Source organism: Diadema antillarum, unplaced genomic scaffold (genome assembly GCF_040938485.1).
Source record: "Diadema antillarum isolate AM-2024a unplaced genomic scaffold, OU_Dant_1.0 seq00000678_RagTag, whole genome shotgun sequence".
Taxonomy (NCBI): domain Eukaryota; kingdom Metazoa; phylum Echinodermata; class Echinoidea; order Diadematoida; family Diadematidae; genus Diadema; species Diadema antillarum.
In genome coordinates, this window is record NW_027271583.1 from 346,380 (window position 1) to 373,933 (window position 27,554).

The 27,554-nt window shown below is 38.4% G+C and overlaps 2 protein-coding genes and 1 pseudogene across 2 annotated transcripts; all 3 read left to right on the forward strand.

The window, feature by feature from the left end:
* The first annotated feature begins 399 nt into the window (after nt 1–399).
* On the forward strand, nt 400–7,992 carry LOC139737061 (uncharacterized). Its single transcript, XM_071647740.1, has 2 exons — nt 400–580; nt 7,355–7,992. Exons 1-2 carry the CDS (start codon nt 400–402, stop codon nt 7,990–7,992), a joined length of 819 nt encoding a protein of 272 aa, XP_071503841.1.
* Nucleotides 7,993–17,356: 9,364 nt separating this feature from the next.
* Nucleotides 17,357–19,167, forward strand: LOC139737062 (uncharacterized; annotated as a pseudogene).
* Nucleotides 19,168–21,047: 1,880 nt separating this feature from the next.
* On the forward strand, nt 21,048–26,204 carry LOC139737063 (uncharacterized). Its single transcript, XM_071647741.1, has 3 exons — nt 21,048–21,868; nt 23,194–23,405; nt 24,768–26,204. Exons 2-3 carry the CDS (start codon nt 23,225–23,227, stop codon nt 25,403–25,405), a joined length of 819 nt encoding a protein of 272 aa, XP_071503842.1. The 5' UTR covers nt 21,048–21,868; nt 23,194–23,224; the 3' UTR covers nt 25,406–26,204.
* The last annotated feature ends 1,350 nt before the right edge of the window (nt 26,205–27,554 follow it).

Genomic DNA, 27,554 nt, shown 5'->3' on the forward strand with positions numbered 1-27,554 from the left:
AGCACTCTCAGTGCAGTTTCGCGCTCTTTAGCCCTCTTCTTTTTGGTCAAAACTGCATGTTGGACGTTGTGTGTTGTTCCTTGCACGTCCTCAAATTTATGAAAGTGAAACGCAGTTTTACACAAAAGACAAGAAGTTATTTATCATAATTATATATATATATATATATATATATATATATATATATATATATATTTTTTTTTTTTTTTAAAGCTACGCACCACCTCCTTCGTCAATGTGTACTATGAATTTGGGTTGTAAGTATTTCATCAGAATCATACAGTACTGCTTAGACTGTTTATGTGTTGTATAGTACTGAAATCTTACGGCGTAATCTTCCATCTGTACAATGGAATTGTTTTCATTAGGATACGTAATGCACAGCAACACCTGTTCGCCATGGCATCATCAACCAACGACAAAGCTCGCCTCATGATCTGGAGTACGCCACGCTCGATCTCGACCGCGTTCGCGAGATCGATGTCGGCTCGAGGAGACACAGAAGTCTTCTGGGAGCCCTACCTTGCCTGCTACTATTTTGGTCCGGACAGAAAGATACACTGGAGAGACCATATTCCAAGTAATTATAGGCTTATGATTCTGTAGTCCATCAGTACACATGTCCCACAAAAGGCATATGCACATTGGACTTAGAAAACATATGTAATTCAACATATATTCTCCTTGACAAGGCAGCTCCCGGGCAACGCACTACGCGCATGACGCGCATAGCATTGTGATGATGTTGTGTTGTTATGATTGATGTTTGCACAAACTTATCATTGTCTTTACACTGACGAAAGTCTGAGGCAGACCGAAAATTTTGTAATTAAAAAAAAAGAGAACTTCTCGTTGGATCCATGGTGTATTTGAGACTCTTTCTTCTTATATTATATATACATATATATTGTATCCTTCCTTCTCTTGCTTGTGTATGTATGCTGTGCCACCCGGCCCCGCCGACTAGCTGGAGAAGGGTCAGGATGGTCCGAGCTAGGCTATAGGTCCGTTTGGTTGAAATATACAACCAGGCGTAGGGAACGGCGTTAAATCTACCAATTTGCTGGGTTAGTAATACCCATAACAATTTCTATTCAAGCATCACTACTTGCTTTGCACTACTCAACGATACTTATTGTACTGCAGCAGACTCAATGAAAAGATCCAGGCGCAGAATCCACTACAATCAACGCTTTAAGGCCGTGTCACACCTTTCCGGGCAAGCCAGGCGTGCGACTTATGAAGAACAATTTTTACTACCCGGAGGTCGCCGGAATGAGCCGCACATTACAGTACCTAGCACGTATCTCATTCGTAGTCAACCGGAGGTGTGCACGCAAATCTGTTTACCCGCAACCATGTTTAGGCCCTGTCACACCTTTCCGGGCAAGCTATGCAGGCTTGTTGCGTGTAGGTATTTTCCAGCATACCGAAAATTTCTGAGGGCGAACAAGGATTTGGGCGAGTCAGTGCATGTGTCTTACTTGCTGGACGCGTTCTACTTAAATTCTACTTGCGGGTATACTGTGTGACCTTTGTACCAGTCGCGTTGGGGCTGACAACTCAATTCAATTCAATTCAATTCAATCATAGTTTATTTCCAATCATCGAAAATCAAAAAACATAGTACAAAGTATACATGTGTTGAAATAAGGTTCAAACGTTTGCAAAAGATTCATGTAATATATATACGAGACAAATTATAGAACAACATATAACATGTCCAATATTTAGGAAAAACACTGTATACATTCTTCGTGGGCGAGCGGAAAATAAATTCGATTATGGAAAATAGTGATCCACTAAAAAGCAAAGCTTGTCGGACGTGGATCGCTAGGTATATAATGAGTAAATTATATACTATTCTATAATAATATACATGTAATTATTTTGAGATACACCGGTAGGGAAAAAAATATAGAATACCAATGCTAGTGCCCGGACACTGCTCACTAAACCACGTGTACCGGGAAAATTTGACAAGGACAACACGTTCGTACACACATTCGATTACCCACACGTATATACACTGTATAACTCAGTGAAGGAATTCCTCTGAAGGAATGGCAGAAGTCCCACGGAATGTCATTATCTTGGCTGCATACGGGGACTGCGAAGAACCTGCGTGGGAGTTGCCTGCGAAGTGCTGCCGCTAAGGACCTCCTCCTGGCGTTCTGCGTGGACCTCTCCGGGCATCCCAGCGACTCACCCGGAAAAAGTTTTGGTCATGCTCAAAACTTGGCTGCGGTTAAATCGGACTTGCGTGAGCACCTCCGGGCAACTACAGGCGAGATACGCGCTAGGTACTGTCAGGTGCAGACCAACTGCGGAAAGCTCCGGGTAGCATATTTGTTTCCCCGCAAGTCAAGCCGCAAAACTTCCCCAGACACGTATGACAAGGCCTTGAGCATGCTCAAAACTTGTTTCGAGTGAGTTGTGGGGGTTTGCTCGCAGAGGTACACGCAGAACACCAGTAGGAGACCCTTACCGGCAGCACCTCGCAGGCAACTTCAACGCAGGTACTTCTCAGTACCCATAAGTCGCTCGTAACAGAAAACGGGTCGGTTTCAAAGCTCTCACGCAGGTCACACGGAATGCACACAAGTAGAAGTTAAGTAGCACGCGTCTGGTAGGTAAGTAACAAGTGCGAAAATTACAAACATTCTTGCTCGCCCGCGGAAAATCTTCTACGTGCTGGAAACTACCTCCTCACCACAAGCCCGCCTAGCTTGCCCGGAAAGGTGTGACACGGCCTTTAATAACACTCAACAGCACTGAAAATCTACACTTTGGCTCGTACTCGGGCCCACTCAGTTAATGTGTCACAAATTGGACCCTCTGACCACTATATTTCCAAAACAGTTACACATTTTACATGCAAACCTCTCCTCAAATAATAACACAAATTTACTCTCAACATCATACGAAAATGATTAGATAACAAATAAATAATTATATGAGAGATTATTACTGACATAATCGCATTTCCAACCCTTATTACCCCTCTAATAACTTCTAATAATCAGGCCATAATCGTTATTTTCCCTCCAAATGATCGATTTATAATCGATTGTTAAAATATACGATCGATTATGCAATCGATCTCGCAACTTCATAATTTGGCTAGTTTTAACCCGTTTTCTTCCTTATTCATACCAATAATAATTCCAAAATGTCCTTAAAAGATTCCTCATAATCAACTCTGTCTGAATAATTACTAGAAAGCTTAAATGACAGGCCCAATTTGGTATCAAATTAGCCTAATTGGACGATCTCAACCAATGATCATTAAATCTTCATCGGTTACAATATATATAGTACACGTCCTAATGGATTATTCGCGGCACCAACAGATAATTCTGTAGTTCTGTGTGATCAGTCTGTCACTTATAACCACAGGCGGACAGGAAGCAGTAAACGTAGACCGAAGATGCCCGAGCTACATCTCTGAACATGTCTTTGTTTTTTTGGTATAGCCAATGCATCTGCCTAGGGTGCTGTGATGGAAAGCCCTGAAGAAAAACAGGCAGACTTAAGCTAGGCTGACACTTGCACGACTTTTGGCCACGATTTTGTCATAGCAAGTCGTGCCATTTTGGGGCACGAACTGGGAGGCTCCCGCACTGTTCACGACTAGTTCACGCATAGTTCACGACGAGTTCACGACGAGTTCACGAATAGTTCACGAATGCGTGCCCATCAGTGTCCACATTTACACGAACTGGCACGACGAGTTCACGCATAGTTTGCGCATAGTTTGCGCATAGTTTACGCACTTCCCGCATTGGCACGACGAGTTTGCGCAATTTGGACGGTGTCGTGCCGACTTGGGCACGCCATCAAGGGAGCCTCCCCAACCCCTGGTCATTTTTGAATTGGCTGTGGAAGAGACAACATGCTGAATGCCACAGACACAATCATTGCAGAGAAGAGAAGATGTCTATACCTGGTAGCTGCTCTAGGGCCATTCTCCGAAAAAGTGTGCAATTACAGTTGTACAAATGACAAAAATTCAACATCAAAGATTTCATTCATGTTTTATCAATTCAGAAAGTTTGATTCCTTAGGAACACAAAACAATCAATGGGTGATTTTTGAAAGCTCATATTTCTCTTCTAGAAACATTTCCAAACGTAGAGTCCTTTTTTACATGTTAGTACCATATATCAGCTACGTTACCAGAGGTAACATCTTAGAAAATCGTTTATTGTCTGCTTATTTCTCGCTTTAAAATGGCAATGCTTATGTAAAACTACAAGCTTAAACATAAACAAAAATCATGAAAACATTTTGGAGTCAGCCGTGATCTAATGTGTAATAAAAATGATCCTGATTTATAAAGTGAAGGCTAAATAAAAAGCAAGAAAATAAATATATTTCGACTTAAAATATGTTACCCTAATTTAACTTTGTACCTGCATTTGAATTATATCAATAATCTCATTGATTATGTATGAAACATCATGAATAAGTATTACACTTCTCATAAATAGCAAATACCAGGTAACATCTCTGCCAGATGAAATACATTCTGGATGGGAAGAAGAACGTTGTGTGGTATATGGAACGTATCTGACGCATCAAAAGTTCCGTTAGCATACGTTTCAGACCGAACACCAATCATGCCAATTAATTAATTTTAATTGTAAGAACATCACAATGTGACTATTTTCGTTAAAACACCGCACTTCTAAACGTAAAAAAAAAAAATGATTTCGTCATAGGTAGAAGATTAGGTTACAGCTCGTTATTCCGAAGGTTCGTTATTCCGAAGGTTCTTTAGTCCGAAGATTCGTTATTCCGAAGGTTCGTTATTCCGAAGATTAGTTATTCCGAAGGTTCGTTAATCCGAAAATGTGATGAGGTTTGTTATTCCGAAGGTTCATTAATCCGAAAATGAAATAAGGTTCGTTATTCCGAAGGTTCGTTAATCCGAAAACGAAACAAAGCTCGTTGTTCCGAAGGTTCGTTACGGACCCTGTAGCACTTCGGATCAACGAACCTTCGGAATAACGAACCCTATTTCATTTTCGGATTTAGGAACCTTCGGAATAACGAACCCTATTTCATTTTCGGATTAACGAACCTTTGGAATAACGAACCTTCGGAATAACGAACAGCACCCGAAGATTAGATAACCCTTCGACAAAACTTTGAAGAATACGTAACACAAATCCATACTACTTTTTATCTGATATACTTCCGAAATTTTGTAATTACATGGAAGACGGTAAAAATGAAGTTGGAAAAATATCTATGCACATGATACGCACAAATTCAATTTTCCTTTGTTCCTGTCAGTAATGAATTAGGTCTCACGAATCGACAAACGATGGTAACGTATCTGACAGAGCATTTATGTTTATAGACACATTTAACTACCGATTTACATTCAAACCCAGATCACTCAATCATGTTATTAAAAGAAACCTGATGCGAAACGGTAGACGTCATTAATCCTATAGTCATTTTAAGAGCATTGTGCAACCAAGAAAGTGCTCTTGACTTTAACCATAATACTGAGCGCATTTTATGTAGATAAGGTGCAAAATTACAATGAACAAAGGTATAGCGCGTTCATGTAGCCTCGTTTGCTGTGAAGTTGACAGCATAAGGTGGGTACCAGACTTCAGCCCTTAAAAGTCCTCAATTGATTTCTACAGACAAAAATTTATTGTGGTATACAAAACGCTACACACACACACACACACACACACAAATAAAAAACCTCAACAAAGCAGAAATAAAATGGATATCTAACATATATCTTTTTGGATGCCATAATTCTAAGGGATGATATTATAGTTCTGGTTTAGATGAGGATTCAGTTTTTAACCTTTTGCAGGATAATCAAAATCCACGTATACTTACGAAAAGTTTATTTGATGAAAATCGGTTCAGAAATGGCTGAGATGTCCATAAAAGTAAAAGGAAGATGTTCAAATAAAAGTAGATCGGCCATCAAATTTTGTTAGGACCTGTTTCTTTTACTTTATTTTGGATATCTTGGCCACTTCAAAACTGTTTTCTTATCAAGTCGTATAGAGCACAATGTCAACCGGTTAAATCTGCGCACAAAAGCGCGTCGCGCTTAACTTTGCTGCACGATACATTTCATTGGTAACGTATCTGATGGACCGTTACCGTTCTCACACTATCATTTACAAAAATATTAATTTTCTTGAGCAATTTCTGTTGTGTGATTAATTATTACCTTAAGTATTCAAAAGTACCGGACCTTTGCTTTCATATAACAGCATACTTTTTTCCAAATGAAGCAATTTTAAGTAACGTATCTGATATCAGCTCATCGTAACATTAGGTTTCCACGGCTTCCACGGCCACGCTGCGACGCGCACCAATTCTTGAACATGTCGTTATCTACTCGTGAACTCGACGTGAGTTGTTCATGAACTATTCGTGACAGTTGTGGTATGGCGTTCACTGGCACGCACTGGCACGCACTGGCACGCATCGTCCCGACGAGTTCACGACGAGTTCACGAACAGTTTGCGCATAGTTCACGACCCGGTCGCGAAATTTTGTCGTGACCAAAATTTTGAACATTTCAAAATTCTCGTCCCGACATGACACGCAGTCACGACGGGTTTACGCACACTTCACGCTAGTTTACGACTAGTTTGCGCACTGGCACGACTCGAGTCGTGCCAATGCGTGCCACAAAATCGTGCAAGTGTCAGCCTAGCTTTACTCGATGAATGATTAACGACCAGTCATAACTCTCATACCTTCAAGAGGAATATAAATGTTCCTTCTAACCCTCCATAAATAAGATATACCGGAGTTTCACAAGTCCAAACAGGTAGCGATTCTTAATTATGTTTTTTTCGATCACGCAGTAGTCGTATATTCATATATTATTTTGACAATAGTATTAATAATTGTTAAAAGAGTTAATTGAAGTTGATAATTACTTATCTCGTTCTTAAACAAATTACGGCAGTATGTCGTCATGTGGTTACTCCACGGAAGAGTTGGCAAAATTAGAGTCATTTCTTGTCTACGTGTTATATTCTGTATGCATGTATACAGGTGTTTTATATTGAATGTGTATGTGTGTGCGTTTGTGTGGGTGTAAAAGGACAACCTTTACGTAACGACGGGTACTGTTACGTCACTCTGTACCCAGCAGACGCAAAATTAACCTTCCTTTAAAATGCGCTCATCAGTTGTGTATCGCCATAAAACTGAATCGCTGTTCCATATTTTCCTTTTCGATCGAGTAACATTATACTTTTCCTAATATTTCTATTGGAATGCTGCAGATAAATTTGAAGTTTTCAAATATAACAGTTTGCCTTACTCTATGCATTTCCTGGTGTGTCAAATACAGGTATGCTGAATGACAAGTATACGTATAGCTACATCGACACGATTCTGAATGCTGATTACCCAAACTCCAAGATACTCTTCGTTAAGGGGATGGTGGAAGGTATTCGTAGAAGCTTCGACGTCGTCGACGCCAAGTATAAACATTCTTTCCTAGTTCGCCATCCGGAGAAGATGTTTCGTTCCCTCGAGCGATTGGTAACAATAATTCCCTGTGCGCAGCCAGATTTCATAAACGCTTTCAAGAACATCTACCATGACCTTGAAGACTTCTACAACCACGTCCAGACAAAATTCGGCCAACCCTCACCTCCCATCATCGACGCAGATGATCTCGTCACCCACCCAGAGACCATCCTACCGAAGTACTGCGAAGCTATGGGGATCGAGTTCACGCCCAAAATGCTCGAGTGGGACAGCGCAGACCCTAGCCAACTCAACTGGCATTGCACAGACGTGGGAGATATCGGCAATGAGGTGCTGAAGAATACGGTGATCTTCTCCAACGCCATGCAGAGCCAGGGTTTCGGGAAAGCCCCCGATCCCACGAAATCCGCAAAGCCGTCACCTACTGTTGCAGAATATGCAGAGTTCGCCATGCCCGTCTATCAGAGATTTTTTGATCTCCGCATTAAACCATGATATCGTTGCTACGAATCTTTAACACAGAAATATCGATGATTATTCTAAAAGAAGTTATATGTATTATCTCTCGGGAAATCAGTGTTTTCAACGTGCATGCATGGTGCATGGTGATTTATGACAGAAATTATAGTTGATATTGAAAGGACATGAACCTGACGCTACTATATGCAGAAAGCTTATTACAGCAGAGTAAAGGCGAGAACTCTTGATTCCGTAAATCGCGTCAACCATCTATGCATGTCGACTTTACTTTTAAAAATGTGATCTAAGAATGCCAAATTCACACTAATTTGCAAAATTTTGTTTTATTGAGGAACAGAAATGTGATGACCAATGTAACTGCAGACGAGTTGAAGAGCACCATGAATAAAAACAAAGGCTTCGACGGGAATTTGAGATTTGACGATGATTCTTTATTTGCCTTATTCGAAGATTGAATCCACGGGCGTTGCAGTATCCTGACATCAGACAATAATTCCATGGTTACAATGATCAATCCGTACGCGATTCAGGAATGTTTGATTCCGTAATATGTCCAAGAGAATTTCAGTAGATGTCATCTTGTCAAGAGCTGTATAAACTGTATTCGCTAAACCCGTAAATTCCTTTCTTTCTTTCTGTAGTAGCTTTCTTAAATGCCTCAAGTTCCTCAAATTCCGTGAAAACTGTAGGTTTAAACAAATAGAAAGTCATAAGTACAAGCCATTACATATTTAGATAATTAATCTTTCATATTGATTATCAGCTTTGAGTTTATAGCCAAATTATTCTGATAAATCAACTTCATAGATCTCAGGCTCAGCTCAGATGACATATTGATGACAATGTCATTGAATTATGGATTAATTTCTCAGAGACATAATATGACAGGCTTGCTTGATTAGGCAAGCAACTTCCATTTCCTGAAATTTACCTTGTCTGATAACATAGAAAGTCACAACACAATCAAGCATGACCTATAATGACGCTGGCTGAAGTATTTCACTGCGGTAAACATATAGGCCCATCTGACCTGGATATAAGTTCATTCATGCTTAAACTGCGTAATCCTAGAGGCTACACAGCACTGAAAGGTGCTATTCATCATTGGAATGTGCAACTCAGGTCTAAATCAAACTTGTGTTTATGCTATAAATGCCAGCACATTTCTCCTTTGGCTAATTATTGTTATTATTGTTATTATTATTTATTCGACTTTCATTCACAAATTTCATAGTACATATTTCGAAATCAGAACATACACTGGAGTGGTAAGGGTGCACCAGGTTGGGCAGCCCGGGTCTGGAAAGAGCCAACTAAATGACTTGGGCCCTCAGGCCATCCTCCCCAACCCACCTGGCGCACCCAAAACAAAAAAATGAAATGCATCATGTCTTATCATTCCATACATACTCAGTTATACATTACAGCATTCTCAAATTTCATAACATGTTTAACTTGTTGATGTATTGTAATTGACACACTACACATTCTGTACATCACTGTAGTAGGCTATGTACATTCACCTACATTACACCTGCATTACTTAAGCCACTTCAATGTGTCAAACCAAAATAGAATTGCTTATTTCTGACTTATACTTTCGTATTTCTTAATTAAACATACATGAATATTTCAACTGACCTCCTTGCCTCCAAACATCTCCTTTTAAGAACAACCCAAGTCAGGATGCTCAAGATTTAAGATGAATTTGCTCCACAACTCCATCTCCAGTACTGACTCTTTATCAGTCACTTCAGTTGCACAAGAGATGGCGCTGTCACCAAAGACCAAGGTCAAATAATATACTAGTACGTCGGTTGAGAATGATAAGGGCGTTAAGTTGCCACTAAACCTATAGTGTTCTGGACAACTTAACGCCCTTCTCATTCTCAACAGACGAACATGTACATGTAGTAGAATTACTCAAGGTCCACATAATATAGCATGTACTGTGAGTCTGAGTTATAGACTGTGTATGGATATACACAATGTAGTGTACACACCTCTGTGTGCACCATACTTATATACATATATCAAGTAGTCTGATCCTCAGACGCAAGGAGGTTTTTCAGTTGTGACCAATAAGATCATTTTAAGGCTTCTCAAAACAAATCAGATTAATGAAATGAATTTCAAATTAGCTTTCATTACATGGCTCCTTTAAATTAGAATTTCTAATTTACCCACATTTTCAAATTTATAGAAAGCTGCATTTGATCATTCTATAGTAGAGCAAATCTAATTTGTTTACCAACTGCACCTTGCAATTGAGAGAACATTCGTCAATAAGCCTCAGTGTCCCCTACAACAGAAATTAGTATTTTGCATACGTGTTGTGCTCTGATATTGCACACACGACTAATTTCCATTTTTTTTTTGGCTTTTGAATGTTCGTAAAAAGACATGAAAAACATCCAGTCTAGCATATACATAATTATACAAACTTAATCTCACTACTAGTCAGCATTTTATCTAGCTGACAACAATTATGTTTTTTCAAGTCAAACACCCAACCTACTAAATTTGTGTGGTTCTGTCGATGAAATATGCCAAACGTGCTGTGAATATACAGAGTTTCATATTTATGCTAGCAATCAAAAGATAAACTCTTTGTCATTATTTCTCATATCAGAAGATTATCTCAAGAAGTACATGTACATATTTTCAGACGGTATTGGTCTATGACAGAAATCTTCAATTAGGATTTTACAAGTATGAATTTTTACAATACCTGTATAATTTCCTTTATAACAAAGTGATGAAATTGATTTCAAATCATAAAATTCACTTGCACCATATCACCTGATACATAATGTAGTGCTGTAAGGGCAAAATGAACTTACCTTATTTCAAACGTGAGTCTGCTACATTGACGAACTGAACTGAGATGAAACACTTGTGAGTGAGATTGATCCTTCAAATATGCATCCTAAGTCATATATAAAGACGTTATAGAAATGACTTATTGTCATATCCTAGTGAAATGAAACATGTGGAGGTAAAAACTTTGTAGATATGCGCAATTATATGTATCCTAAGAGAAGTCATTCTGAACATTTCATGAAAAAGTAGAAAAATGTCACACACACACACACACACACACACACACAAATTGTCAACAATATGTCTCTATTGGTAAAGTAAAATATCCGATGTCTATAATTGCAGAGTTCCAATTAAGATTCTGTCCTAGGGGCGCTTCATAAAGCTATTCGTAAAGTTACGAACGACTTACGAACGACTGGCAGTTCTTGTGCTGAATCATTGAAATTATGATAAGTGTAGCACATCAGAACTGATCACCAGTCATTCGTAAGTCATTCGTAACTTTGCGAACAGCTTTATAAAACAGGGCCCTGGGACCATTACTCTGTTTGACAAATTATGTACATTAATAATACTATATCCGATATCGTGACGAAGGTTTGCGGTTCATATTCACGTGTATAAACCTCACCTCAATTCTCAACACCGTGCAAACATTCAAAAATCATGTTTCATATTAACGATATTTTTAATACTTCTCCCATTTTGTTGTCCATTTTATTCGCTGATGATATCAGCATTTTGCTATCCCACAAGAGCTTTCAAGACTAGTAATTGATATTAGGAATTTAGAATTGAAAAGTGTTTCATTTTGGTTCAAGTGTAGTAAATTGATTTTAAACATAAGTAAAACATAATATGCATTTCCAAACTATTCGTGCACGAATGTAAATGTTACAAAATACTATCATTCATAACCTCACTTTCAATAAAAAAGGGCATGTAAAATCTTTCGGTATATACGACAATACGCATGCAGGCGTCTGTCAGGCATGGGGCCAGCACGTATTGCACGGTAGACACACGGAATCAAGTCGACTACATACAACCTTTTAAAACATTTTACACACAATTGAGGCCATAGAAATTGAACGGTAATTACATGAGCCGTTTTGCGAGCCCTTTTTAAATGAAGGACAAATAAATGTTCGCATTATGCGCCATTCAACAGCTTACCTGGAAAATAGAAATTTATAGAACAATTCATCAACACAGAGTTGTTAATTCTTAATCCCCTTCCGTCATTTTTTTTTTTTTTTTTTTTTTTTTTGGCTGTCAAGCCATCTGACCTTTGGAATTTATTTACATAAATATTCTTTACCGATTAGGGACATCTTGAACACTACAAGCGATATTTTCCATGACTGGAACCCTATCAAAAGAATAATTCAGTCGAGTGTATGTATCGTGACAATCATTGATTACAGACTAATATTGTGCATTCTATGTTCAATCAAATCGTCATCAGTTACATGACTTCCATTGACAAACATAAAATTGTCTTTTGTGCAGTCTTTTTGGACCTTATTTTCCAGAATCTGTTCGGATTTTGAGTTATATCCTTACAAAAGCTGTAGTGCAATTAATGTTTGTATTTTGATTTCAGGAATATTTCTTAGTTTCACGTCTTATCTCTTAGTAGAGGCTACTATGTAATCCCGTGAGATTTTTGTGCCAAAATTGATTTTATTGGCTAACTTTTTCAAGTTGGGGGTGCTGAATCCAAAAAACTTTGGTTCCATTTTTTCCAACCACGTCTTCAGCCGCCCTTTTGAATTTGAAAACGGCCGCCATAGCAAACTGTATTTTTCACAAAATGACCATTGTAGAAGCTTCAAATTTGGTGCAAAATGAATGGGTGTGATGTAAGACACTGATATATCGTCTTCTGATATTGTGGGTTGTTTTAATACAATTTGTAGGCTGCCATATTGAATTTCAAAATGGCCGCCATAGCGCACTGTAATTTGACCCATATCTCATGAAGTGAGCATTGTAGAAGCTTCAAATTTGGTGCAAAGTGCGTCGTTGTGATGTCAGACACTCTGATATATCTTTTTCTGATATTGTGGATTGTTTTGTACAGTTTGTAGGCTGCCATCTTGAAATTCAAAATGGCCGCCATAGCGTTTTTACCCATATCTCAGGTTGCAATTATTGTAGAAGCATCAAATTTTCAAGAATGCACATGCTTGTGGTGTCTAACGTTCCAGTACAGCTGTTTCCTAATTGTGGATCAATAGACAGGCCACCATGTTGAAATTCAAGATGGCTGCCATAGAAAACATATAATACTATTGTAAGCGCCTTAGATGAATTTGCCAAAATTGTTCTAGATAGACCGAATTTGTTTCCAGGTCAAGAATGACAGCCATCTCTCAATTCAAAATGGTCGCCATAAATTCAAAATGTAAGGAGGTTCCAATGACGTCATCAAGCCATGCTGAGGGGCAAAAACTGCGTAAGGGGTGGGGGGGGGGGGATACCACTGGGGCAAGCGTGTAAGCGTTACATCCCAGATATAGCCAGGCGGGTATATGCGGTTCGCGAACTGCGCGCTAAAGCGGTTTGTTTTTGCCTCTCAGGGAACACACTATTTTGCATCGTGGAACCTCGTTAATGATTATATTTAATACCAGTCAGCAAAATATTTGTACAAAAGCAAGCATTGATACAACTGAAGGTGATCTTCAAAAACGTTATGCTGCCTCGAGAGAATGAAGACAAACAAGGAAAAGTCTCGCAATGGCCGATGGCAAGAAATGTTATGGTCACCCTACCAGGCGTCCCATTCACAAGCTTGTTTGTTGGCCAAATACTGAAACAAGATTTGCTAGACACTAGATATATTTCTGGAATAATACAGAATGAATAAGGAATGAGTACAATTTTTCCTGATTGCCTTTGAGTGGGTCATCTTCAATTACTAAGACTTCCAAGATGCTTTCTGCTGTACAGCCAATGATTCTAAAACAACAAAGGAGCAATAATAGCTCAGTTCTGTGGCACTTTGCATGCATCAGAATTCCTCCACAATTTAGAAGACCATCACATGGGGGTAATCTCTAAAATTGTCACTGCCTTGAAGCTGATGAATGTGGTGTTTGGCAATCAGCTATCGGAAACATTCAAGGGGGATATTCTAGAAAGAGATGAAAAGGGCAGTTTTCATGTTCTGTACTAAGAATTTGTATCTAAGGGAATTAAAATAAATTAATCTCTGGGATAGTATGAAAAAGGCCAGACAATCAGCTCGTGCAATTAAAATACATTGTAAGATTTGGTCCAAAGTCATTAAGCTTTAGGAGGATCACCAACTTCTCATAACATTTTTATTGGTTCTACAGTCTGATAGACCTGTCGTTATCCAGTCATTGCTGAACAATACAATTATCGGAAGGTACAAGTTCAAAGTAATTCCACAATCACTCTTCATCTCATAATTTCATGGCCTTCTCCTCATCCTCACTAACAAAGGTTCATTTTTCATACCCATGCCTTAGAAACCCACAAAACTGAGCCAAATAATCAGCCTGAAAGTTGAAACACTGAGCAGCCATTTCCATCTGACACATAGACCACATCACAGAAAGAAAAGAAACAAAATGTTCATCAAAGATGCCATGGGAGCTGTCACCCGTCACTCACAACGCGGAAACAGATAGCCTCATTCTATTGTATGTATTAAGTGCTACTTCAAGAGCAACGGGAAAATCAGAGATATTGATGATTATTACGTAGACACTGACATTTCAATTCTCCTGATGGATCTTGTAAGTTTGCTTCACTTACTGCATTGCATGATGTCTCCTCCATCACTGGAAAAAGGAAATTATAAAAGTACAATTGACATTATGGAGAGATTATGTTCTGCAGTTCGTTGCGGAAAAAAAAAACAACTATAAAGGTCTGCTTTTTCATGCCTTTTATGGTGCTGGCTGAAGTTGAAAATTTGAGGATGTCTCAAAGAGCAGATGGACCGAGAAGTATCTAAACCTGGTATCATACACAATGTGCAATGAAACGGTCCATGCCTTCCAGAAGTTCGGCATGGATGACTTTAACTAGAACAATCTCCCGCTTTACCTTCGTAGAATCTTGATACAACACATCCAGAGAGCAAACCTCGTCAACTCTCACAACCTAATTTGTGCCTCTACTGCGGGGAAATATGATATATTACATTGTAGTAATTTCCAGAGGGTATGCATAAAATAGTCAATTAAATGCTTTGAGCTTCCTACACCAACGTGGCCACAGAATACATTATCATGCTCATAGCAAGAAATGCAAAAGTCATTGTTTCTGGAAGAATTCTATAGAACCAATTCTCCCCTGTGTATTATACCGCCTAAAAGTGCTGTGACTTCAAAAACATATGCAGGGAATGAGCCTAGAAGACATTATCTATTAAATTGACTATCCCATGATTTCTTAGAATAATAAGGCTAATATTGTAAACTCTTCAACTAAATCGTCTAAATGGGGCATTTAGTCAATCAGACACAATCATTATGAGGTTCTATTGAAAGTCATTTGTTTTGACGTCAGAATCACATGATTTCCCATTCACAATTTTTACCCAAACGCAATGCTTTTAAAGAAATGTTTCTCATGGCAGCCATTTTGCATTTCAACATGGCAGTGTACCTACAGGACAGGAAGCAGTCCCGCCTACGCAAATCACTGTAGTGATTGACTTACACAATCATGAGTGTTCCAGCATGCTTGCTGGGTTTGCAGTTTAAAGATCTTACAGCACCAAATATGGTCGAAATCCATCTTGAATTTCAAGAGTGGCGGCCAATGCGAATAATCCATTATTACAGAATGTATAGGCCCTATGTGCGTGTGTGTTTAAAAGAATGTGCACTGTACGCCACCATAAACATTCATTATGTGTAAAAGTTGATTGTAGCCAGAAATATTAGCTAAAAAGCAGCCATTTTGAATGTTAAGATGGCCGCCTCGAAAATGATCTGCAATTTCAGGGAGGGAAAAGTGCATCTGAATGTTCAACATCATGAGCCCGGTTTATGCCCAAAATGTGAATTTCCTTTATTTCTTACAACATGAGAATACAAATAGGTCAAAATATACGTTCTGGTATGACGGCCATTTTGAATTTTAAGATGGCCACCTTCAATATCAAAATGAACCATCGTTTCAGAAAAAGATGTTTCAGAATGTCTGAAAGCATACGCATGCTCTTTGCCCCAAATTAGAACCTTACACAATGTTTACGATATGAGATACAGGCCCAATTACATTTGTTATGGTGGCCATTTTGAATTTCAAGATGGCCGCCAACGAAAGTGATCCATCATTTAAAAATATATATATATATTAGCATGTCTGACATCACAAGCATGCTTTTTGCCTCAAATTTATACTTTCCATAATGCTTACAACCGTAGATATGGGTAAAATATATTTAGCAATGGCGGCCATTTTGAATTTCAAGATGGCTGCCTAAAAATTGTATCAAAACTATCTACAGTATCGGAAAATGATGTATCAGAATGTCTGACGTTATAAACATGCATTTTGCATCAAATTTGAACCTTCTATGATGCTCACATTATGAGAATTGGGTCAAAATACAGTTTGCTATGGCAGCCATTTTAAAATTCAAAATGACGGCTGAAGACGTGGTCGGAAAAAATGGAACCAAAGTTTTTTGGATTCAGCACCCCCAAATTGACCAAGTTAGCTAAAAAAAAAATCAATTTTGGCACGAAAATCTCACGGGACCCAATATTTCGACATAGCAGACTGTACTATCTAGAAAATTATCTAGTTTGCCTTCAAGATTCTTTACTTTAGCAGTGTCATATATATTTTCTTACGCTTCCTAGATATTTTCTTCATCACTCTATCAATCTATGGTACACAAGGACCAACAATTACTTTATGTTTGGGTACATTTTTCTTAGTTGCATCTAATAAGTTACCCTTCCATAATCTTCCAGTTAGACTCAATATCATTAGGTGATTCGCCATACATTTTGTAATTGTAACAAATCCATTCTATATAAAAGTCAAAATTGACCTTTGAACCAAGGTAAATCATCGGACTATCACCCCGGTTTTTTTTTTTTTTTTTTTTAGTTATATCAAATGTTGGGCTTTGCCATTTAAAGGGCTGTCCACGGGGCATACAAGATATGCGAAGAATGCGAATGTCGCAAGTCTAACATTCGTTTCCCTTCATGTCATCTGAGTTATGAAAGTGAAGTAAAGTTTTATGTTAAGATAATTTATGAAATTACTTATAATTACTTATATTGCTCGACAGGAGCAGTGGCCTGGTGGCCAATTGGGCAACTAAGTTGCAACATGGATTACAATGTTTATTTTTATTTCTGATGTACACTGTATTATAATCCTAATGTGTGGTATACACACGTCGGATTTAAACATTGCACAGATGAATTTGGCATATGAAAGTCTGTGTTAGGAGTGACAAAACCAAAACATCTTTCATCTCTTCCTGGGTTTTGTTGTTGTTGTTTTTTATAGGATCTGAATTCTATATTAACGTTCGTCCGCCATGGCATCCTCAACTGACGACAAAGCTCGCATTATGATCTGGAGCACGCCACGCTCGATCTCGACCGCGTTCGCGAGATCGAAGTCGGCTCGAGGAGACACGGAAGTCTTCTAGGAGCCCTACCTTGCCTGCTACTCCTTTGGTCCGAACCAAACCATACGCTGGGGAGACAATATTCCAGGTAATTAAAGGACGCGTGTATTAATCCACAGATTTCCGGCTTTTTTCCATTCGTACATGACTGACGAATCATGATAGAAATAGAATAGTGTTATAGTGCTGTGTCATCAATCTGCCAGTTATAATCGCATGAAGTAATAAATATAGACCCTGAAAGTAGCCATAGCTAGCTACATGAACTTCATTCCTCATAACAAAAGGATGAAAAAACAAAGCTCGTACATTTCAAACAATGTTTTATGTAGCGCTTGCCTCAAGCATCGTTGATAAGAACCCTTTTAAGGAAAACAGGTCATAGGCTTATTGGCAGGTCTCTATAGGCGTGATGAATTAGGGTGTCTATCAGTCATAACTCGCATTATAAGCAATCTATGTGCCACCACTAAGCCCCTCTACGTCCAACTTCCACTGTCCACGAGGATAAAATTTACTGTTTTAAAAGTGCAAACTGACCGCCATTTAAATTCATTTCTTTCAGTTCAACTTGTAATTTTGTGACCGATCATCAAAAGAAAAACAGCGCTTGTAGAAACATCATTTTGACAATACTAATGAAAAGGAGGTTAGACCTAATTGACTTTGTTTGATAATTTCGGAGCTCTTAAACAAGAATGGCAAAGTTAGCGTAATATCGTATGGATGTGCACTACATGGAAAGGGCCATCCAAATGTAAAACATTTTGTTTTGTCTGTGTGTTTGTTTTCGTGTGCACACATGTGTCTTCATATCTGTGGGTTGTATAGGTATAAAAGAACATTCTTTATAGCTAAAGACAGGTACTCCAGGTCACTCAGTGCCCAGTATAAGCAAAATTGTCTCGCATATAATTATGTCGACTGCACTCTGTTGTGTATCGGCGTAAGTGTCATTATTTCTGTTCCATATATTTCGTTTCGATCGGGTAGCGTTATAGTACACAAATCTGAATTTTTCACACAATACGTAATAGTTTTAATTTCCTGTATTTGTACATTTTCTGGCATGTCATACAGGTATGCTGAATGACAAGTATACATATAGCTACATCGACAAGATTCTGAATGCTGATTACCCAAACTCCAAGGTACTCTTCGTCAAGGGGATGGTGGAAGGTATTCGTGGTAATTTCGACATCGTCGACGCCAAGTTTAAGCATTCATTTCTGGTGCGCCATCCCGAAAAGATGTTTCGTTCCCTCGAGCGAATGATAACAGCTCTTCCAGGTGCGAAGGTAGATTTCATACATGGTCTCAAAACCATCTACAACGACCTTGAAGACTTCTACAACCACGTCCAGACGAAATTCGGCCAACCCTCTCCTCCCATTATCGACGCGGACGATCTCGTCACCCACCCAGAGACCATCCTACCGAAGTACTGCGAGGCGATGGGGATCGACTTCACGCCCAAAATGCTCGAGTGGGACAGCGTAGACCCGAGCCAACTCTACTGGCATTGTACAGACGTGGGGGCTATCTCCAGTGATGCGCTGAAGAATACTGTGATCATGTCCAACGCAATGCAAAGCAAGGGTTTCGGGAAAGCCCCCGATCCCACGAAATCATCTAAGCCGTCGCCCATTGTTGCAGAATGTGCCGAGTATGCCATGCCCCTCTATCAGAGATTTTATGATCTCCGCATTAAACCATGATACCATTGCTATAGGGATTGTTAACTCTTAAATGTTAATGATTATTCAAGAAGAAAAATATGAATTTTCTTTTAAATCAATGCTTTAAAGCATATGATATGTATAAAATACGACATGATATGACAGAAAATGTAATAGATAACGGGAATTATCGCGACGCTACATGCATGATATCTTAATACTACAGGGTGAAAGAGAAAAAGACTCTTGGTCCGTATATCACGTCACCGATGTATGTCGACTTTACTTTTGAATATACATGAGAATGCACATTCTACACTCATTTGCAAGGTGTCATGTTATTCAAAAGAAGAAAAGGTCTTCTGGATTATACTCTATCGTATTGTATTGTGTGCATGTGACGCCATTATCCTCGTCAAGCATGTCCTTTTGATATTGTCTTCACCGTCTCAATTATTGTTACATTTGTTTCGTTTGTCTTTTGAACAGCAGGTTTAAAGAAGAACAATTCCAGATTCTCACAGAAGGAAAGACTTATAAGAAAGTACTATAATAGGCAAAGGACAAGTACAAGTAATGTTACTGTTCACTTACCATCGAAGGTGTAGAAAATGCCAGTGTTACAGTAATATCATTTTGGAGAGAGGTCGTCATGAGTCAATGAAGTGTGCATGACATTTAACATGCATGATGATAAAAAATGGTCTATGAACCCAAGACAACGTCACTTCAAAACAGCTGAACACTTATAACGAGAAATTTAACCCATGATAGTGAGAGATGATTGTACTGTATACAGATTTAACTGCCCTATAAGCTTATTTTGGGGTTTTGGGATTTGGAGGGTTAGTGATAGGCCTACTTCGAACCGTCAAAGATTTACGTGTTCTTCTCGAAAACCTCAAGACGCTCTTTTCCTTTGTTTCACCTTTTTATTTCTTTCCTATGTTAAAATCGTTGATAAAATGCACTATGTACTGTACAGATTTAACTAGTCTATGAGCTTATATGGGGGGTTTGGGATTTGGAGGGTTAGTGATAAGCCTGCTTCGAACCGTCAAAGATGTACGTGTTCTTCTCGAAAACCTCAAGACGCTCTTTTCCTTTGTTTCACTTTTTTATTTCTTTCCTATGTTAAAATCGGTGATAAATGCACTATGTACTGTACAGATTTAACTGCCCTATAAGCTAATTTGGGGGTTTGGGGACTTGGAGGGTTAGTGATAAGCCTACTTCGAACTGTCAAAGATTTACGTGCTCTTCTTGAAAACCTCAGACACTCTTTTCCTTTGTTTCACCTCTTTATTTCTTTCCTATGTTAAAATCGTTAATAAAAATGAACTGCACAAATGTATCAAGACTATCAAAGACGACATTTTATGTTGCCTGGAACTCTGTTAACCTCATTGTAGTCTTGTGTCTCGTCGTAAAGGTTGTATATCCCTTCCAGAAATTCCACGATTTTTTTTCGGCTTCTTTTGTGGTTGCTCTCATTATCACTATTTCTTAAAACTTTTGAAACATTGAATTTCCTATTGTCTAGCCTTCTTTTTAGCTCCATTTTTGAAAAAAAAAAACCCAAACATTTAGTTCGTCTGATTGTACCACATTAATACCAATATATGATTAAAAGTACACACAATTCTGGGATCTGTATTATATTTTGCTAGTTATCATGTCACAAATACATTGGAAGTGTGAAGTATGCGACGGCGTATTCAATGAAGAATATCTTATCGACATTATCATCACTTTCTTCTTTTACGTCGATTTTTTTAGGGAGTTATGAGATTAAATAGAATGAAATAACCTGTTTCACTTTCTACAATTTTACAATTCCGTGGGAATATTTGACAAGACATCGCACGTCTTCTTACTGGCGTCTTCATTCAGTACAGTGCGAAGACGGTTGTGAGCACTCCTATGGTGAGTCATACATTATCGCCGTTGACCTCAGCCAGGGTCGCGTGCGTGCGTTCTGGATCTGCGCACTCTTCACAGACCGTGCAGCGCAGTCGGTATCGTCGTCAAATAGATCGGGGTTCGACAAAAACAGACGAAACGGCTCGTTCGCGCACGCCATACGCCAGAGATAAAAAATATATCACACAGGGAAATAGCCAGAAGTAACACGATCGTATATACGTAGGCCCTACTAGCAACCTGACCGTGAAAACACTTCCGGTAAAGTAGTAATAGAGCCATGGCTGAATATCGATTTTCATTTATAATAATGTTTAAAACCTTAGAAACGGGGAGTCCATGCTCATACTTGGATAATCGAGGCACTTAAATGGGTTCAGAGTACATGCATTGTGGTGTTGACAGGGTCAGACAAACATTGCTCGAATACATCATGGACTTCGAACAGCGAGACAGGCCTCGATCTTGCTGTTCATAGACGTGTGGTTTCCGATGCTTTGTTATCTGTCGGTACACTAACTCCCGTCGTTGACCTGTGATCTTTTAAACAAAAATGAGCCATACATGATGGGGAATGTCATCATATTATTATTGTATGCAGAAATACGAGCAGTTAGGACGTGGCAAAAGATGCATGGTTGATTATTAAATCTGTAGGCCTATGATACAAACACACACACCCCGTGCTTCGAATGGCTTTCTAAAAACAAGTGTCATACGAAAGGTGTTCCGATCATCATCGCCTTCTCCTGGCCAACACAAAAGCAACAGTCGCTATCACTGGCCTTCTACGAAAGACAAACGCAGAGCTAAAGAGGTGAGTTTGTACTTTTCTTGACCTTTCACACTGACGTAACTCTTGCCTAGTCATATTTCAGATTTTCGCGGTTGGTTGTTGCATTGGAAAGAACTTGTAAAGCATAATATCATACATGCTCAAATTATTATCATAATCAATGTGAAAAGCGAATTAAAATGATGTGATCGCCGTCCTACGTTTTGTCAGGAAGTTGGTGAATTTTGAGAAATGTCGATTTTTGTAATTTTCGCCACAAATGCCATGTATCTCCAGAAACTGCATCTGCGCAGTTTCAAGGTCAAAGCTTAAACTGATTAAGTGAAGGATAATATCTAAATGGTCAATGACCAGATTATCTAAAACTAATGCGGAGGTATGAGAAGCATATAGAATAGTCGAATTTGAGAAGTTGCAAGATTTTTCTATAACCATAAGTGCATTCTTTCGACCTCATCTTCAAACTTCCGTTTCCATTTAAAATGCGTTTGTCAGAAGTATTTTATGTGCAAATACAAGAAGATAACATTTACCAACCATTGTTTCTGAAAATAGTCGATGTCCACGCACACACACATACAAACACACGAACAGCCATGTGCTTTTTATGGTCTTTCGGGACTTGCATGACCCCCAAAATTGTCTCTTTCCGTCTGCTTTTTCAAAGATTATAGTTAGGCCTATATTCATTTGTTCATTCTTTGTATATACATAACTGCATATAACAGCATCATCTGTTTTTCCGGATATAGTAATGAGAGCGTGCATGTTATTGTATACGCGAGGGTAGAATGATAATACGTAGGTATTTTTGTTCTCAAGACTAGTCAAGGTAAATTTGCTTGCGGCACAACCTAACTTCTGTGTTACTTTAGAAATCGTCGACCACCGGTTATTTCTGAAATTACATAGGAGTCAGGACTATTGCAAAGATCATCTGCTACAGTACTGACACAAATTTTTGGAGGCCTTAATGTGTAGACCTATAAAATATATCTTCTTACATAGAACATTAAACAGAAATTCAGTTATTAGAATAAATGATAGCACACTCAGTGCAGTTTCTTCGCACTCGCGCTCTCTGGCTCTCTTTTCTTGTTAAAACTACATGTTTGTGTTGTCCCGTGCACGTCTTCAAATTTATGAAAGTGAAACGCAGTTTACACAAAAGAGAAGAAGTTGTTTATCTTGTCCATATATTTCAAGCTACTTACCATCCTTTCCTTCCTCATTATATATCATTGTGTACTATAAACTTGGGTTGTAAATATTTCATCAGAATCATACAGTATTGCTTTGACTGTTTATGTGTTGTATACTCAAGGACTGATTTTTGTTTTCATTAGGATACGTAATTCACAGCAACACCTGTTCGCCATGGCATCATCAACCAACGACAAAGCTCGCCTCATGATCTGGAGTACGCCACGCTCGATCTCGACCGCGTTCGCGAGATCGATGTCTGCTCGAGGAGATACCGAGGTGTTCTGGGAGCCTTACCTTGCCTGCTACTCGTTTGGTCCGGACAGAAAGATACACTGGGGAGACCATATTCCAGGTATAGGCCCACTATAATTATAGTCCATCATTACACATGTCGCACACAAGGCATGCATGCACATTGGACTTAGAAAACACATGTAATTATATATATATATATATATATATATATATATATATATATATATATATTGACATCAAATCTTGCACATTAATAGACACGTCTATTAATGTGCAAGATTTGATGTCAATAGATTTACTGTTCTTGCACCGCCCGCCATGTTGTGGTTAAGTCTTTTGATGCCAGTATATATATATATATATATATATATATATATATATATATAGTCTTGGTCCAAAAAATGTTGCGAATTCACGTATTGGCTCCAATATATTACAAACGAAGAATCAAGAAACTCCTGAGGAAGGTGGAGGCCCACCGAAAATTTGAGTACAATAAACTCATTCTTATTGGCGAAATAATGCATTACTAGTTTATTTCTTGATTCTTCGTTATATATATATATATATATATATATATATATATATATCGTACACGTCCAACTACAATAATCAATGTACCAATAGATAATGCTAGTTCTATGTGACAGGTCCGTCACTTATAATCGTCGGAAGCAGTAAACGTATAGACCGAAAATGCCCGAGCTACATCCCTGAACATGTCTTTAGTTCTTGCTGGTCGATTCAAGGCACCTGCCTATAGGGTACTGTGGTGGAGAGCCCTCAAGATAAACAGGCCGGCCTCCTCGATGAATGATAAATGACCAGCCGTAACTCTCATACCTTCAAGAGGAATATAAATGTTCCTTCTAACCCTCCATGAATAAGATTTACCGGAGTTTCACAAGTCCAAACAGGTAGCGATTCTTAAATAATTTCTTTACGTTCACGCAGTAGTCGTATATTCATATAGTATTTTGACAATAGTATTAGTCGATTATTCAAAGAGTTAATTGAAGTTGATAAGTACTTATCTCGTTCTTAAACAAATTACGGCAGCGTGTCGTCACGTGGTTATACTCCACGGAAGAGTCGGCAAAATCAAAGTCATTTCTTGTCTACGGTTATATTCTGTGTGCATGTATACAGGTGTTTTATATTGAATATGTACGTTTGTGTGTGCGTGTGAATGGGTGTTGAAAGGACAATCTTTACGTAACGACGGGTACTGTTACGTCACTCTGTACCCAGTAGACGCAAAATTGACCTTCCTATCAAAATGCCCTCATCAGTTGCGTATCGCCATAAAACTGTATCTCTGTTCCATATTTTCCTTTTCGATCGAGTAACATTATACTTTTCCTAATACATCTGTTGGAATGCTGCAGACAAATCTGAAATTTTCAAATATAACAGTTTGCGTTACTCTTTGCATTTCCTGGTATGCCATATTATATAGGTATGCTGAATGACAAGTATACGTACAGCTACATCGACACGATTCTGAATGCTGATTACCCAAACTCCAAAGTACTCTTCGTGAAGGGGATGGTGGAAGGTATTCGTGGTAGCTTCGACGTCGTCGACGCTAAGTATAAACATTCCTTCCTCGTTCGCCATCCCGAAAAGATGTTTCGTTCCCTCGAGCGACTGGTTACAGCAATTCCCGGTGCGGAGCCAGATTTCATAAACGGTTTCAAGAACATCTACCATGACCTCGAAGACTTCTACAAACACGTCCAAACAAAATTCGGCCAACCCTCTCCTCCCATCATCGACGCGGATGATCTCGTCTCCCACCCAGAGACCATCCTACCGAAGTACTGCGAGGCTATGGGGATCGAGTTCACCCCCAAGATGCTCGAGTGGGACAGCGTAGACCCGAGCCAACTCAACTGGCATTGTACAGACGTGGGAGATATCGCCAATGAGGTGCTGAAGAATACGGTGATCTTTTCCAACGCCATGCATAGTCAGGGTTTCGGGAAAGCCCCCGATCCCACGAAATCCGCAAAGCCGTCACCTACAGTTGCAGAGTATGCCGAGTTCGCCATGCCCGTCTATCAGAGATTTTACGATCTCCGCATTAAACCATGATATCGTTGCTACGAATCGTTAACACAGAAATATTGATGATTCTTCTAAAACATTATCTCTCTGGAAATCAGTGTTTTCAACGTGCTTGCATTAAAATCCGACGTGATAATTTATGACAGAAATTATAGTTGATATTGAAAGGATATGAACGTGACGCTATTAATTGCAGAAAGCTTATTACAGCAGAGTAAAGGGGGAAACTCTTGATTCCGTGAATTGCTTCAATCATCTATGCATGTCGACTTTACTTTTAAGAACGTGATCTAAGAATGCCAAATTCACACTAATTTGCAAAATTTTCTTTTATTAAGCACCAGAAATGGTATGACCAAGCTAAAATCATGAATTGTTTAACAATTCATGATTGAATGAATTGTTGAGGAGAAAAAGTTAAAGGAATAGAGAGAAAAGAAAAATGGCAAACTATGATCTCAACGCTAGTTTTCTTGCTTGCAATCGAGATGTACATATAGCAGTCTCTTAGACACAATATCATATTTGAAAACCGATTATTATGTGTGAAATAAACTATGTATATACAGCATCGTCGTTTCTCAGCCACATTGGGACTCGCGGCAGAACAAGAATATATTTTCTTGCTAGCTGGTAGGCCTATATTCTAACGGAATTCCACTGTTCATAATAGGGGAATGTTAAATTACTATTTGCATTCACCATGCACACACATTTCCTTTATCTTATGCAATGGAATGCAATGTCATTATAAAACAATTGCATGTGTATGGGAATGCACATTTTTAATGTCTTATTGAGATTTATACTCTCATTCATGTGCACATTTGACAAATTATTATTTTTTTTCAGTTCAGCTTCTTTTCTGTAAACTTTTAAGAGTATAAATTGATATACTGAATTATTCTACTTTATATCCTATTGTTCTGTACGATTCAAATCGGGTTGTGTATTTTGTTTGTTTTGGTGGTTTTTTTTTTTGCAAATTGATCAAAAGATATGATAGCATAATGCAACCATTTTATTTTGTTTTACTCTTTATTGGATGGAAAAGCAATGAAACTGAACTGAGATGAAAGAAGTGTGAGTGAGATTGATCCTTTTTAAAAATGCATCCTAAGTCATAGTATTCAAGGAAGTTATAGAAATGAATACTTGCCATATCTTAGTGAAATGAAATAATATGTGGAGGTTAAAACTTTAATAGATATTTACGATGATTATATGTATCCATTCTGAGCATTTCACGAAATAGTAGAAAGATGTCACACACACACACACACACACACACAAATTCGGCAACATGTCTCTGTTGATAAAGTAAAATCTCCGATGTCCATCATTGCAGAGTTCCACTATACGTGCATATAGTATGACTCTGTCCTGGGACCATTACTCTGTTTGATGAATTATGTACATTAATAATACTATGATGATCGTGACGAAGGTTTGCGGTTCACGTTCACTTGCAAAAACCTCTCCTCAATTGTCAACACCATGTAAAAACCTTCAAGGATCATAATATTTCATATTACGTGTAATGATATTTTTAACACTTCTCCCATGTTGTTGTTCACTTTATTCGCCGATGATATCAGCATTCTGCTATCCCACAAGAACTTTCAAGTAGTAATTGATATTAGGAATTGAGAATTTAAAAATGCTTCATTATGGTTCAAGTGTAGTAAGTTTTCTTTAAACATAAGTAAAACATGCATTTCCAAACTCTTCGTACACGCATGCAAATTTGTTACAAATACTATCATTCATAACCTCACTTTAGATAAAAAAAAAACACGTAAAATTTCTTGGTATTTATATAGGCAGGCGTCTGTCATGCATTGGGGTCAGCACGTATTGCACGATAAACACAAGGAATCTCTTAGTTGATTGTTTATTGTCAAGATACATGACAATAATCTATGAATAGTCTTATGCAATGTACGTGTATGTTGAAACACTTAATTATCATAAAACGCTTCTCAGAGTTCTCAGTGCTCTCTAATTTCCATTCACACAGTAGCAACTTGCATTTTTTTACCCAACTTGTCCACTCAAAGCAAAGGAGAGAAAAGGGAATAGCAAAAAAAAAAGAAAAGAAAAGAAAAAGGAATTCAACCTGAGAGGCTACGTGTTCATAATAGTAAATTAAGATAATTATGATTCAATGAGCATG